Source organism: Takifugu rubripes, chromosome 4 (assembly GCF_901000725.2).
Source record: "Takifugu rubripes chromosome 4, fTakRub1.2, whole genome shotgun sequence".
NCBI classification, from domain to species: Eukaryota; Metazoa; Chordata; class Actinopteri; order Tetraodontiformes; family Tetraodontidae; genus Takifugu; species Takifugu rubripes.
Window position 1 is genome coordinate 3,334,000 of NC_042288.1, and position 15,177 is coordinate 3,349,176.

The 15,177-nt window shown below is 44.1% G+C and overlaps 1 protein-coding gene across 1 annotated transcript; it reads right to left on the reverse strand.

The window, feature by feature from the left end:
* Positions 1 to 1,195: 1,195 nt before the first annotated feature.
* dact2 (dishevelled-binding antagonist of beta-catenin 2) lies at positions 1,196 to 5,569 on the reverse strand. Its single transcript, XM_003963703.3, has 4 exons — positions 5,173 to 5,569; positions 3,927 to 4,059; positions 3,513 to 3,791; positions 1,196 to 3,426 (listed from the first exon to the last, which is right to left on the reverse strand). The coding sequence occupies exons 1-4, from the start codon at positions 5,467 to 5,469 to the stop codon at positions 1,565 to 1,567; spliced, it is 2,571 nt and encodes an 856-aa protein (XP_003963752.3). The 5' UTR covers positions 5,470 to 5,569; the 3' UTR covers positions 1,196 to 1,564.
* Positions 5,570 to 15,177: the final 9,608 nt, after the last annotated feature.

Below are 15,177 nucleotides of genomic sequence, written 5' to 3' on the forward strand. Positions count from 1 at the left end.
ATTTTCTATAAATTAAACTTACTTTACAGATTCACCTGTACAGCTGTAGCTCAGATTCTCTATTCCCCTGACAAATTATAAGAAAAGAGCCATAAACAGTCAAATACATTTTACAACATTGAGCATATAAAAGGGAAGCCCACAGAAAGGTACAAATCCACCCCTGACCTCTCTATTGTGGGTAGATCTGCCCTCAGTGATGAGGCAGCACATCAGCAGGAAATGTTGACATGGCGTGCAAGGTCAAGCCGGTGCAGTCTGACTATAGTCAACATCAAAGGCATGTCTAGTAGTGGTCATGCTCACTGAGATGCATTGAAAACAGCATTGCTAATCCGAATGACTACTCGCTCTGGCTCTTTGCGAAGAGGACAGAGAGTTGGATGTATAAATCCCACAAAACTGATTTAACTGTTTCAGCTTGCTAAATTTAAAATGCTGTATTTTATCCCAATTAAGAGTTCTGCCCTTTAGACCCATGTAATGCCTTTGGTGGCAGACATTACTGTTAAAGGAGAAAAATACGCCTAAACCAATGATCCACAATTCTTAAACCTGAAGTCTCCACACAGAGATTAAATCAGCGGGGTTGACAACTTCAAAGAAATTTTGATGATTTTTTTTTTCTCAGCTCCATAAGCCTCTTAACTAGTAACTCTTTAAGAACATGTAGCTTCCTAATGGGAGAAAATATTAGTGTTGATGGTTGATTACTGCAACCTTTTGCTCACCCCATTCCTCAAAAATTACAGGAAATATATCAAAGCAGCGTTTTGGCAGTGAGACTATTATACAATTCAGTGCAGTTGCCCACTGTCTAATCTCATGACAGCTCATAAATGAGGAACCTGTTATCATCTGTCATTCCTTTTAAATCCCATTTGCCCCTTAAGAAACTTTAAACCTCTCCTCAGAAACCTGAACCTACATAACTGCTGTCTGTTTGTGAAATTGTAGTAGCGTGACTACAATTGTGTGTGCTTTATTGGCTTGGCACAGGCGTGTTTACTTCAATTTAAATGACAAAATCAGATAAGTGCTCCCTTTAATTAAACACTGCTGTCTGGACCTTTTGTAGGAGCTGCAACTTATTAAACCTACAGCTGGACAGGAAACCAGATAAGGAGCTGTGAGCACTATCTTTGCTAACTTAACCAACCGTAGTCGGACATTTTTAAGCATTTGCAATCAGAAATGTGAGAAGACAGATTTTTATTTCTTCAGAACATGTAGTTAGATCACAAAAATGTCTATAAAATGCTCAATTGTTGCCACATGCTGATATACAATAAAAACACAAGTATTTACAAAGTAAGTGTAATGACCGAGTCATACATATCTTTTTCCAATGACCTAATTTGTTAAATATCAGGTTTAACAAATGGTACCAATTGAAACATATTTTTAACAAAGGTTATCAGTACACATAAGCATTTGGGTTGAATTGCTGTGTCTGTGATGATTAGGGTTTTTGTGGTGAAGGACCAGGTGAGGTCATTCAGAAACGGTTCCCCCAGCCCTCTGTGTTTTCTCAACAGTTCTCATCTTGCCTGGGGATCTGCTGCTAAACCAGGGTCATGACCTTCAGGGAGGCTGGCTGGAAACGGCGAATCTTCTTCTTCAGGGCTCGGGAAGCTTTGATGCGACACGCTGATGGCTCAGGGCGTGGGAGCTGCTGCAGTCCTGCAGCAGTGGGGCCAAGAGAGTCTTCGGCCCATACCAGATTTCTTTCTTCCCCTTGATTGTCTACCTGGTAATCCTCATCCAGTGAAAGGCTGCTGTCGGAATCCGAAAAAGACAGGAAGCTCTGACTGGACTCGCTATCTCCAAAGCGGTTAGTGGTATTATCACTCATTTCCCCCTCACTGCTTTCGGCGATGGTAGAGTGAAACAACGAGGCACATTCAGCCGAATACTCTGACTCACATCTGGGTGGGTAGTGCCTAGACATGTGGAAGGGTGATGGGGGGTATCTGGCATTTAGATTGTGGAGAAAAGAATGGGGAGACACGGGGGTTTGGAAAGAGCCTGGAGGGCCCATCCACTGGCCTGACCTGGCATTCATGTGGACCATTTGCATGCTTCCTTGTGCCTGAGGACCTTTTGACCTGTAATGCTGAGAGCACGAAACGTGGAACATCTCAACATCTGAACTTCCCTGCTTCTTCTTCCTCTGTTCTAATGGCTGTTCATAGTCAAGGCTCAGAATCCTGTGGTTTTTGCTGGATTTGGTCACAACGGGTGTGGGATGTGTTTTAGGGGGGACCTTGTGTGTGTACATGAGTCCTGGGCTAGAATGGCTGGATTCTGAACCCGAACCCTGTGTTTGCTCCTCTGCATAACATGTGGTGAATTTTTTGGTCACCTTTCCTTTGCCAGCTCTTCTCTGCTCCCCTTTGGATCCACCACTGGCCTCTCTGGCTTTTTCCCCAGAGGAATAACCATGCTGCTGCCTCACTGCACGAGGCTTCTCGTTGCTTTTTCTTCTCAATTTCACAGCTTTAGTTTTATGATCTGCCTGTCTCACTTTGACCCTGTGGGATCCAGCAGGCACAAACTCAGCATGGACAAAATCAGGGGATGTGATATGACCAACCTTACCCTCCAAACACTGGCTCTCCTTTGTACTTGAACTGTGACCCATTACTATTTTTTGCCTTGGACCACTCCTGGTTTGTAGTCTTGACTCTGGTTTATCCACACATTTATTCTCTGAATTGTTTTTCACAACAAGAGGGAATTCTCCTTTAGAATTATCTTTCTTCCTCATGGATGAAATGGTAGACTCCTCAGTGGTGCAGTCCCTTGACCTGGCAGGATAGGAGTACCGGAACGAGGTATCTGGGACTTTCACTGGCTGTTTTACGTTTGCGTTATCAGCTCTCTCTTGACTGGAGTACGTCATGCAGTTTCTCTTCTGGCTATTATCTAGCGAGCTGCTTGTAGTCTGGACTGAATGAGGCTGCACCACAGATTTGTCTCTCTGTGGGACTTCAGGGACTACAGTCACAACCTTCGCCAGGTTTCTCTGACATTCACTGTGTGTCTGCACATCTTCTGGGCCTGTATCAGTCTTCACTTTGTTGAAACTACGTACAAGAAGCCTGTCAATGTAAGTCTGGGTCATAGTTTCATAACCCATTTGGGCTTTTTGAAGAGTGTCTGAACTGTTTGTTGGGGGTCCTTGGCCCTCTAGGAGTCCGGGTATGGTTGGCTCACCCCCAACAGAAAAGATTGGGCTTTGGAGAGCCACAGCATGCAGAGGGCTGGGGTAGGGGTACACTTCAGCCCCAGTGCGGGACACCAGGTTGCTCTGGAATTTGGGGTCCACTGTGGAGCTCTTCAATTTTGGGCACATTAATGGTTTCCTTTGATCCACAAACATAAAGTAGCCCAGCCCCTGAGTCAACATTGCATCAAGATCACCTAATAGGCAGATAAGAAATAGTGATTAATTTTTATTAATTTCATTGATAGGTGACTTGATATGATGTGGTATGTTATTGGTTTACCAGTTGACACAGGCCTTGGCCGTTTCTGTTCAGCGTTTACTCGGATCCTGCTGCTGCCCAGGTGGAGGCCTACAGCTCGTGGTGGGTGGGGCTGGGTAGTGCTTTCATCAGCAGAACGCTGGTGGCATACGTCTACTTGTGCCGGAGGGTTAATGTGTGAATTAGCAGGAGTAGATGGGTGTAGAAGGCTTGTCTGGGAGGATGACAGACACTCACTGTACACAGACACGCAGGAGTTTGACAAAGAGCAGGAGCCACCATCGCTCAGCTCATAGAAACCTGGAGAGAGCAGGAACAGTGAGCACATTAATATAGCTTTTTTTAGGATTTAGGCATCAGTTGATAGTGCCTCGAGTGAGTATTTTTTACTTTCTATCAAACTGTAGGGGTTTGCTTGAGTGTGTGAATACACACCTGAGCTTGGCCTGCTGTCACTCTCCATCTGGTCTGTGGAGACCTTGTTCACGTCTAGCTTTAACTCGTTGATCTGTTGATCCAGCTGTTGCAAATGTGTCTTCAGGCCCACATCCTGTTTTCGAAGACGAGACTGTAAAAAAAGAAAAAAGGATTAAGACTTATTACTCCCCGTTGAAAGTCCATGTGGATTATCTTAAAAATCTTTTTTCCACACTCATCAAAGCATCAAATTATGAGGAAAATTAGCCAGAACACAGAGTCAATCTAACGACTGCAAGTGGTGGATTATAAGACTAACCACGACCTGTTGTCCAGATAAAAGATACTCTAATGTACAGCCATCAGCAAAACAAAAGTGCCTCAGCTGTGGCTGATGATTAACCTCAGCAGGACATGGATGGGGCATGGAAGAATCAGCAGTGGGTAACTCATTTCTCCCCCACAGCGTAGAACTGGCCATTGTATAAACTAGTAGAGGAGTAAATGTCGGAGGGGGGGTGGGGGTTTGGGATGAAATGCTATTTACTTTGCCGTCAGGCCAAGATATTTCCAGTCACTGTAAAAAAAGAAACCCATTAGGAATAACTGCTTCTGTTCAATTAGCACATTTGTATTACATCTACAAAGCAAATGTTGATTTTAAAGATCTGTGCTTGGTCTGCTGTGGATCTGTTTTGCACAAATTTAAATCATATTGTCCCTCTTCCATACAATAAGTGCTTTGACACTGCTGCATACAGTTCTACTAAAACTCTAGGACCTAGCACCTTAATCCCTGTGAACAAGCAGCCTACATGGAAAAACCCAATAATAATAATAATAATAATAATAAAAAAACCTAGGGCATTCAGTTGTCTCTAGAGGTCATAAGCCTCATGTGTCAGATACCTTTACAAGACCCTTCTAAAAGAATTCTGGCATTAATAGTTAATGATTGAGGTTTCCCTCCCCTACAGGCAACACATGCACGGTGTACACGCACGTACAGAGAACTCTGGGTCTTGCAGTCAACCTTGATTTATGACACCTATCCTACTTCCTACCCCCAGCTGTGATCATGAAAGTGTCTGGTGAAAATCGAAGAGGGAATGAGCATCAGCTGATGAAAAATCCAACAACAAATAAACAAGCCAAAAAAAAAGAACAAAAACAAATCAAATTAGAAATTAGAAGGCGTGAGTGTTGCTGTATCTTCAAATTACTGATCATTTATTATTGAAATTGAAATTCAGAACTGTCCTACCAGCTGTTGCTTCAGGGCTGTCAGCGTGGCCCCCAGTCGCTGTTCTTTAACCCTCATGTTGGGATCCTCCGTACCTGCCTGGACAGAGGAGACGGGCTCCTCTCGGTCGACCCTCAGCGCCCAGCTCACCATGTCGCTCTGCCTGTCCTTCAGCAAATGCAGCTCCTGCAACCCGGCCAGAGCAGCCTGCAGCCTCTCCCCGACCCTGCTGCGATCCACTCCAGCAAGAGCAGCACTCATCCCCGCACAAGAACCCTTCCTGCTCAGCATGCTGCAGAGGAGCCTCGATTCGTACATGCACAACAACCCAAATGCGCTCGGTGAAATGATCCACAGGACACACAGTCTTGCTGCTGCGTCTATTGCTGATTTTAAACTACCTGTTAGAATAAACCAACAACAAGCGACGCAGAGAAGCTCAGCTCCTCCCACATCTACAAATGTCCCTCCTTCCTATTGGCTGGTGCACCGCGCTGTAATTAACATCTGGTTTTTATTCTTCCTGTGGAGCTGCCCAGACATGTATGAAGTTCATCTACATAATTCCCAAGATAGGCATATATGACGATGCTATTAACAATATTGTATTCTGTATCCAACGTTCTTTTGTGTGTTTGGAAACGCTCAAGTAAGTAATAGAAGAGGACAATTGGAAAATAACAGGTATGTCGTAAACTTTACAAACCAAAACACAGTATTGCCTATAAATTAACAGCTTAAAGATGTATAACACAAAGACTCAACATTCAGGTGAATCTACGCGCAAAACTCGCACCTATACATATTTACCTAGGGACATTTTAAAAATTAGCATGCAAAGGCAGTATTAATTACTTGAATGTTTTTCCAGTATAATGTTAAAATGTAGGCTAATTATTAGCATAAGAATAAAATAGAACGTTGGGGAAAAATGAATGAATAAAATGCAGCAGAAAAAGAGTGTCTATCTATGGCAACCAATGATAGTTAGATGCCTCCCTCTGATGGTCGTAACGAATACAGCAGCTTTAGGGCATTTCAGGGTCCTGCCTAGCCGCTTGTGTGTCATACCAAGTTACCATTTCTAAAGGCTCGCAATAGTTAACGAATAGCCAGGTACATTTGAAACTGTGGATAAAAGAAATGCACTAGAAAAAAAATGTATTGTTACTGTCTCCCACAATACTTGTTGAATCAGAATGAGAACATCTTCATACAGACAGACAGACAAGAAAAAAAGATACTGAATAGTATTTTAAACGTAGGAAACATTCACACAACAATGAACCATCCAACCCACATATAACACTTGCAAAACTCATATAAGTCCTGTTTTTAAGCCCTTTTGTCCAAGAGTAGAAGTATCAACAGCAGATGATGTCAGGAGTGCTTTCCTCTCGAATGACAGCACACACACACATACACACACACACACACACACACACACACACACGCACGCACACACACACACACACACACACACACACACACACACACACAGCATTGTAATTGAAACCCATCCTTTCATCTTGCTCACTCAGTCGATTTGTTCTGCCTGCTCCCCCACTATTAAAGGCATGTAAGCTGGTGCAGTTTTCAGTCAGCCTTGACCAGGGAAGTGACTCAGGATCTGCTTTTGATCCCCCAAGTATGGATTAAAAGAAGATACCAAATTGCACAATCAAGAGATCAATAAAGTGTCCACTTTCTGCTCCTGCTATCTGGTCAATAGCAGGAGTCAATTTGAAGCTGACCTTTCAATATGCTGTTCGGGCAGGGGTTAGGGTTAATGTCAGAGTTAGGCTAAGTTTTAGAGTTAGGGTTAATGTTCAGGTTAAAGTTAGGTTAGGTTAGGGTTAGGCTTAATTCAGGTTAATGTTAGGGTTAGGGATAACGTCCAGCTTCTGTGGCTGGACTATAAGAGGCAGCTTGAGTTGGACGGGATGGAGGAGTGCAGCAGCAGCAAGTGCATGATTGAGGGGCTGAAGCAGGTGCCTGCTACAGGCCTGGTATCAGCACAGCTCCAGAGGAAGAGGGAAAGGGAGAGAGGGTGGCAGGCTGCATCACGATGATGTGTGGGCAGGGTTGCTGATGAGTGGGTAGGGGCGGAATGCTGATCCGGTGCCATGTTGGAGCTTGGCAGGGATGGAGGAGTGCAGCAGCAGCGGCAGGTGCATGATGTTAGGGTTAAGGTTAATGTTAATGTTAGGCTTAATGTTAAGGTTAAGGTTAATTTGGTTAATGTTCTGGTTAGCGCTTGGGCTAGAAAAATGTTTCGGGTTTGGAAAGAGCAGAGTGATATAGCAACTCAGAGACTCTCACTACACACTAGACAATGGTAAGCCACAGACGCATTATAGCCCCCAGTCCACTTCCCACTTGCCAGCATGGGCCATATTAGAAGAGAAGAGAATAGGGTATTAGAAAGAAGGGGCGATGTGTGTGTGTGTGTGTGTGTGTGTGTGTGGGGGGGGTTAGGAAAAGGGGTGGGGTTAGGGCTAGGAAAGGTGTGGGGTTAGGAAAAGCATAGGGGTAGGGTTAGGAAAGGGTTAAGGTTAGGGGTTGATGAGTAATAAAGGAGAATAGTTAGAGTTAGGATTGGAAAAATTGTAAGAAATCAGAGAAGATAATGTTTAGGTACAGTGTGGGGAAGGTTAGGATTGGGAAAGGGCACTTGGGATAAAGTTATCGCACAATAAATTCAGTAACAAGTTATACGGTTAAGTTCCTTAGAAGCTAATAACTGTAAGTGGTGTGAATAATTGAATAATTGAAGCCTTTGATGTGAGTAATTTTTTGATTAAGTCAGATGAGTTAAATGAATCTCTGTGCCTAAGAGAGCTGGGACAGAGCAGTGTGTCTGATCCATTCGGATATGTTGCTGCAACAATCCCTCCATGTGGTTCGCACCAGTGGAGCCCAACTGCTGCTGCTAGCCCGTTTTGCAGGTTTTGGTACTGGAAAGTGCTGGAGTTGCCCCCAAATCACCATGCCAATATTCAGGAGCTAATTGAGATGTAGCTTTTATACCTGAGACCCTTTGTGAGCAGGGACACCAAGGTTACACATTCCATGTGCCCGGCGTGCAGACAAGTGGTCGAATGAGACAGTTGCTTGAAAGGCAAAGGGATCATGCCATCATGCCAGACTTATTAACCCACCAATGTGCTGGGAGCACTGTTGTCTGTATTTGATGTTATGGGGGCTTTGTGTTAGCCCACAAATCCCCAGCTACAGGGAGCCAATTACATCCCCGGTTGAGCATCAGTCTGGAATGAAACATTGCAATGCCCAGGCTCCCTCATGAGACACATCACCAGTTCTGTGCCTTGAGGTCTTAGAATGTTTCGACTGCTCACCACAATACACTCTCACCCAAGGATGGTCCCACCCAAGATGTGCTGTCTCCGGGGTGTGTCTCACTTTTACCTACAGTACACTAGCAACTTGTTTTTAAGATCTGATTTTTCCAAAACATTGTTTATTATTATGGTTAAAAAAAAGAGAGCAAAAAAGGAGAGACGAACTGGGTATGACTCCGGTGCATTAACGGCTCCGTCTTTAAGTTTAGGCTGAGGGATGGGCCCCATACAAGACTGGGCCACATTTAAGGTTCTGAAGCCCTGAATCACCACACCCGCAGTGCTCCCCTAAAGACGGGACATGGGGGGCCGCATATTTACCTCCTGCTTATCGTGGACTACCTAGTTAACACCGCTAGGTAGCCGTAGTCAAATTGGACAGGGTTGGGGAGCATTGTCTCCTCTTGCCGGTAGAGGGTTAGGACTAGCAGGTCATCCCAGGTATAGTATAGTGGATGTTCTGTTGAGAAGGGGTAGAAAAAGGAGAGGGGGATGATGAGGGAGTAAGAATGGGGGAAGGAAGGAAGGAAGGAAGGAAGGAAGGAAGGAAGGAAGGAAGGAAGGAAGGAAGGAAGGAAGGAAGGAAGGAAGGAGTGAGTGTAAGTGGGGAAAAGGAAAAAGCCACTGATGGCAGGCTCTCAGGATGGTTCTTGTCCTTAGTCCAGTTTGAGTTCAGTTTTGGGAAGCCAATACTTTGATCCACCTTTATTCCTGTTTCATCCTGCAGGCTGGGCCAACTCTGATCACTGGAGTGTTGTTTCAGTTCCCACTTGCTTGTCCAGGTGATGTCTGATCTTGTATTTCAAAGATATGAGTCTTTCTGCCAGGCTTAAGAGCTGGCAGAGCCCCCACCATGGGTTGCAGGGGATTTTTGATATTAATTAAAAACTGTGAGGTCAGTAAAAGTAGAACTATGAGAATAAAACTAATTCCCTCTTGGGGAAGAGGTTAAAAAAGGGAGATTTAAAAAAACTTTATTCAGATCCTGAATAAAAATCAGGTGAAATAAGAAAGTCTTCTAAAAGAAGATGAAATCAATTAAAAGATGAAATACTAACACGGAAAAGAGCTAACAGTCAAGAGCAGCACACCAAAGTTTCGCAAAGATACTTCTTCCTCACGAGATACTCGAGAATGGCCTGACCTTTCAGTGTGTAAGACGTTTAGGGAGGGTTTGTCCCACCCCCAAGGCAGGGTGAGTAGTCTTTTACTTTTGGAGGGAAAATGTGTGAGGAGGGAATGGACTGGGTGTGGTAAGGGGTGAGGATTCCATTTTTGGAGGTACACTATGTGATTGGGTGGATCAGGGGGTGGCTTGTCTGATAATCTCCTCCCCTTTGGTCTGTAAAGAGTCAGTTTGATACCAGGCTTGGCGAAATCATAACATTTTCTGAGAAGGGCAGGTGTTTGATGTGTTAATGCCAAGATGAGAGAATCCATTTTGAGGAGGAAGGGGAAAAAAGAAAATGGAGGAGTTATGTCTGTCAGTGGGCTGTTGAGGTGGTGCCTGCAGACTCTCAGGAAGAGGAAAGTTTGGTTAATTAGTGTGGTGGGCTTTAGATCAGTGGCACGGCCAGTATTGGGCTTGTGGTTGGGGTTTTGGGTTTTGGGTTGCAGCTCATTTGGACTGGTCTACTGACCTGGCAGGCATGGGTGAGTGGGAAAGCTGCAGTCACTCACTGGGGGGTCTTGGGTTCACACCCAACCCTGGGCAGGCAGGAGCCATGCAGTCCTGTTGGCCACATCATCAGACAGTTTCTTTTTTTAAATGAATAATTAACTTGGTAAAAGAGTAGATTAATATATGAGATGATAAGAGAGTGTTTTAAGAACAATTAATTGGCTCTTGGATAAAATTAGATTAAGAAGGAATAGGATTAGCATGATAAAATTTCAAGGTTGGGGTTGGGGTTCTGTTTGTGGATGGAGTTTAGAGTTGTGGGTTGCAGTTCATTTGCACTGGTCTACTGACCTTGCAGGTGTGGGTAAGTGGGAAGGCTGTAGGGGCAACCCACATTAAAGACCAAGCCTAGGCAGGCAGGAGCCATGCAGACCTGTTTGCCACATCATAAAACAGTAAATAACTTAAAGTTAATTGGCCATTGGATAAAATTAGATTAAGAAGGGTTAGGATAAGGATGATGAAATTTCAAGATTAGGGTGAGAGTTGGAGTTGGGCTTGTGGTTTAGGGCTTTGGGTTTCAATTCATTTGCACTAGTCTGCTGACCTAGCAGATATTGATGAGTGGGAAAGCTGCAGTTCTTCACTAGGAGTCCCAGTTTCAAGATCAAGCCTGGGCAGGCAGGAGCCTGCCTCATTATTTTCTTTTTTAAATAAATAAATAATCGGGCTTGTGGTTGGGCTTTAGAGTGTTGGCTTGCAGTTCATTTGCGGTGGCTTACTGATCTGGCAGGTGTGGATGAGTGGGAAGGCTTCTGTCCCTACTGACCTGGGAAGGATACTGTTTAAGGGTTGGGGTTAGGCTTAGGTTTCTTCCTATTAAACTTGATTCTATATGTTTGCTAATAATATTCATGCTATTTATCAATATCCTTTCTCTTTTAGGTTAATGTCCCCAACTCTTTCTTGATACAACTGATTTTTACCTCTTCTTCTGGCCTCTAGAGGGCAGCCCATCATTATCATTGACAATTCTAAATCATAATCCTGCACCACTGGGATTGTAAAGTGTGTAACCCCAAACCCGAATCCTAACCCTTCATAAAGACAAAAGTTTCATCATAGGTCACTACTTTTTTATGTATCTCGATATGAGTCACAACATCAATTCGGATTTAAGGACACAAGAAATATTTAAGGTGATGAACCCTCTCATTCTAAATACAAAGCTTAAGAAGAGACATGTATTTCCTTGCTGCAAAGAGATGCAAGACAACATATTTGGTGCTATTATTTTGTCACCAAAACAAAAATTTTGTAATATGACATCATCTCAACAGCTTTTCTTTCTTGCAATCACTATGAAGTGGTTTTGAAAACCCTGGAAGTCACATGCAGCAGGACAAACTTCAATTAACACCTGTAAACAGGGAATCCGGCTCAGGCCTCAGGCTCAGATTAGGAGCAGGTTTCAGTCTCCATTACTTGCAAGCGGGACTCATCGGACTCAGGTGATTTGAGGGTCATGCAGCAGTACAGGTTTTGTCATCTTTTGTGACAGTTATTTCTGCTTGCTGATTGCAGCAGATTGAAAATTGTGTCAACAGATTTTCCACCTTCGCATGTGTGTTTGAGCTTCTTGACCATGTAAGGAAGTTATTTACAGTATGTTCATTTAAATGGGACTAAAGAATTTTAAAAAGTAGTTTATTTAAAAATGACAGCATGACTGTTTTTCTAAAATATCTCACTCGCAACAGAAACATGTGTTTTTTTTGTTCCTTATAGATAAACTTAAGCCTTCTGTTGATGACCAAATAGACTGCTCAAAAAAATTAGAGGAACACTTCGAAAACACATCAGATCTAAACGGGAAAGGGGGGGGGGTGATATTGAATATCTTTCCTGATAAACAGTAGGTGATGTATTCGTAACAAAATGATGCCACATAATTTGATAGAAATAAAAATGATCACCCTATAGAGGTGGGCAATAAAAATTAAAAAATGAAAGTGAAAAAATTATGCAGCAGACTGGTCCATTTTGCCAAAATGTCATTGTAGCAACTCAAAATGATTCTCAGTAGTTTGTGTGGCCCCAACGTGCTTGTACGCATGCCTGACAACGTCGGGACATGCTCCTAATGAGACAATGAATGGTGTCCTGGGGGATCTCCTCCCAGATCTGGACCAGGGCATCACTGAGCTCCTGGACAGTCTGAGGATCAACCTGGCAGCACCAGATGGACCTAAATATAATGTCCCAGAGGTTTTCTATTGGGTGTAGGTCAGGTGAACGTGGGAGCCAGTCAATGGTATCAATTCCTTCACCATCCAGGAACTGCCTGCATACTCTAGCCACATGAGGTCGGGCATTGTCATGGACCAAGATGAACCCAGGTCCCACTGCACCAGTGTAGGTTCTGACAATGGGTCCAAGGATTTCATCCCGATACCTAATAGCAGTCAGGGTGCCATTATCTAACCTGTAGTGGTCTGTGCGTCCTTCCAGGGATATACCTCCCCAGACCATCACTGACCCACCACCAAACCGGTCATGCTCAATGATGTTGCAGGCAGCATAACATTCTCCACGGCATCTCCAGACCCTTTCACGTCTGTCGCATGTGCTCAGGTTGAACTTGCTCTCATCGGTGAAGAGCATTAGCGTAGTTGCCAATTCTGGTGGTCTATGGCAAATACCAATCGAGCGCTATGATGCTGGGCAGTGAGCACAGGATCCACTACAGGACGTTGGGCCCTCAGGCCACCCTCATGGAGCCTGTTTCTGATTGTTTGGTCAGAAACATTCACACCAGTGGCCTGCTGGAGGTCATTTTGTAGGGCTCTGGCAGTGCTCATCCTGTTCCTCCTTGCACAAAGGAGCAGATACCGATCCTGCTGAGGGTTTAAGGACCTTCTACGGCCCTGTCCAGCTCTCCTGGATTAAATATCTGTCTCCTGGAATCTCCTCCATGCTCTTGAGACTGTACTGGGAGACACAGCAAACCTTCTTGCAACGGCACATATTGATGTGCCATCCTGGAGGAGTTGGACTACTTGTGCAACCTCTGTAGCATCCAGGTACCGCACCATGCTATCAACAGAGATGTTGATCCAAGCCAAATGAATAACTACAGCAGTAGAAAGTCAGTCAGTAAAATATCAGCCAAAAGAGATGAGGAGGGAAAAAAGTATCAGTGGCCTCAACCTGGAAAGCCATTCCTGTTTTGGGGGCCATGTCATTGTTGCCCCTCTGATGCACCTGTTGTTGATTCTATTAACACCAAAGCAGCAGAAACTGATTAACAACCCCCTCTGCTACTTAACTGAGCAGATCAATATCCCAGAAGTTTGACTGATAGGTTGCTATACTCTGATTAAAATGTTCCTCTAATTTATTTGAGCAGTGTATATTGACATTCTCATTTTTAAAAAAAGGACAAAATAAAGGGTTGGCCGGACATTTTATTCTGATGGATTTCAACAAAGACTGGGATAAATGTTACTCATTCCCTCGTGGAGATCTGGTTTTCATTCACCCATGATCTGGCAATGCGAGGACAACTGAGTCATTGTGTGAGTGGCCTGATACAAGAGGATGCTCTAATACAGCATTGCGAAGAATATGCTTTTTTCCCTTTCTTTTACAGGTCGAACTATGTTATGTTGTTGACCTAGCTGATGTAGTCAGAGGTGTGAGTGAAGCTTCTTGGAGGTGTTGCAGCCATGGCCTGAGCACGAAGCTGCGCTCCCCCTGTCCATACCGGCTGACCATCCTCTCCTCTCCTCTCCTCTCCTCTCCTCTCCTCTCCTCTCCTCTCCTCTCCTCTCCTCTCCTCCACCTTCATAGTTGTATGCTGACCTACTGACCTCCAACCCCGCTGACCCACTCAACTCTACTGGCAGTTTATTATAATTAATATATTTCTATGATCTCTGCCTACTCTATCCTCTACCTGTCCTCCCCCTTCTCCTCTCTCTACCCAGCCAGCCATCAGCAGGAGGGTCCCCCTATATGAGCCTGGTCCTGCTCAAGTTTTCTTCCTGGAAAAGGGGAGTCTTTTCTTGCCACTGTTGCTTGTTGGGGGTCAGGCCCTGGGATTCTGTAAAGCGCCCAGAAACAATTTTGATTGTAACAGACGCTATATAAAGAATGATTGTTTGATTGATTGATTGATTGATTGATTGAACGGGACAGCTGAATAAGCAGTGGGTGTACCTGAATTGTCCTCTTCTGTAAAGGGAAATTAATAGTATGTGTCTGGAAGTATTCCATCCAACATCTACCATCTCTATCAGAGAATCTCCCTCTGCTACCTTTAGGTATAGCTGACATTAAATCACACACATTCATTCAAACACACACACGCACACACACACACACACACACACACACACATCATGACACCAGAAGTTTCTTATCAATGTCAGTCCTTCTAATTAGTATATCACTCTTTTGTTATCTCAGGAATTTCTGGTGATGAGAGTGAGGTGAATGTATATTTTCTTTGGTGTTTTAGAGAAGGTTGCTTTTTGCACACCAACCTTTCAAGCTTCATGATGGTGGTGATGTGGGCAGAACTGCAGTCATTGGTTTAGATCGTGTAGCATGCAGCATTGTGGGCACTCTGGGCTGAGGCTCCTGGTAGAAGAGATGTCAGGGTCTACTTTAGGTGGCTCAGGATTTGCCTACAGATCTTTTGCAATGGAATCCTCTGGTGACCTCTTAGCCCAGTATGTAAACTGGTGAGGTCAAGGACAGGTGGCAGACTTGAAATAATGTGAGCTTGCACCAGGTCCAAGCACTCCAATTCATGGATGTGAGGGCCATGAGCTATTTGTGCTATTTCTTTATGGAAGACCTGCTGTTCCTTCTCCTCTTCCATAAAGAAATAGCATAAATATGTTTTATTTACTCTACACACCCATAGAAGATAACACCCCACCCCACCCAAACCTGAGTTCTTCTCTCGACTCCTGTAAGGTTTCACTTTGCTTTTTCTGAAGTAGCTGGATATTTATTTAATGTTTTTTAAGGTTC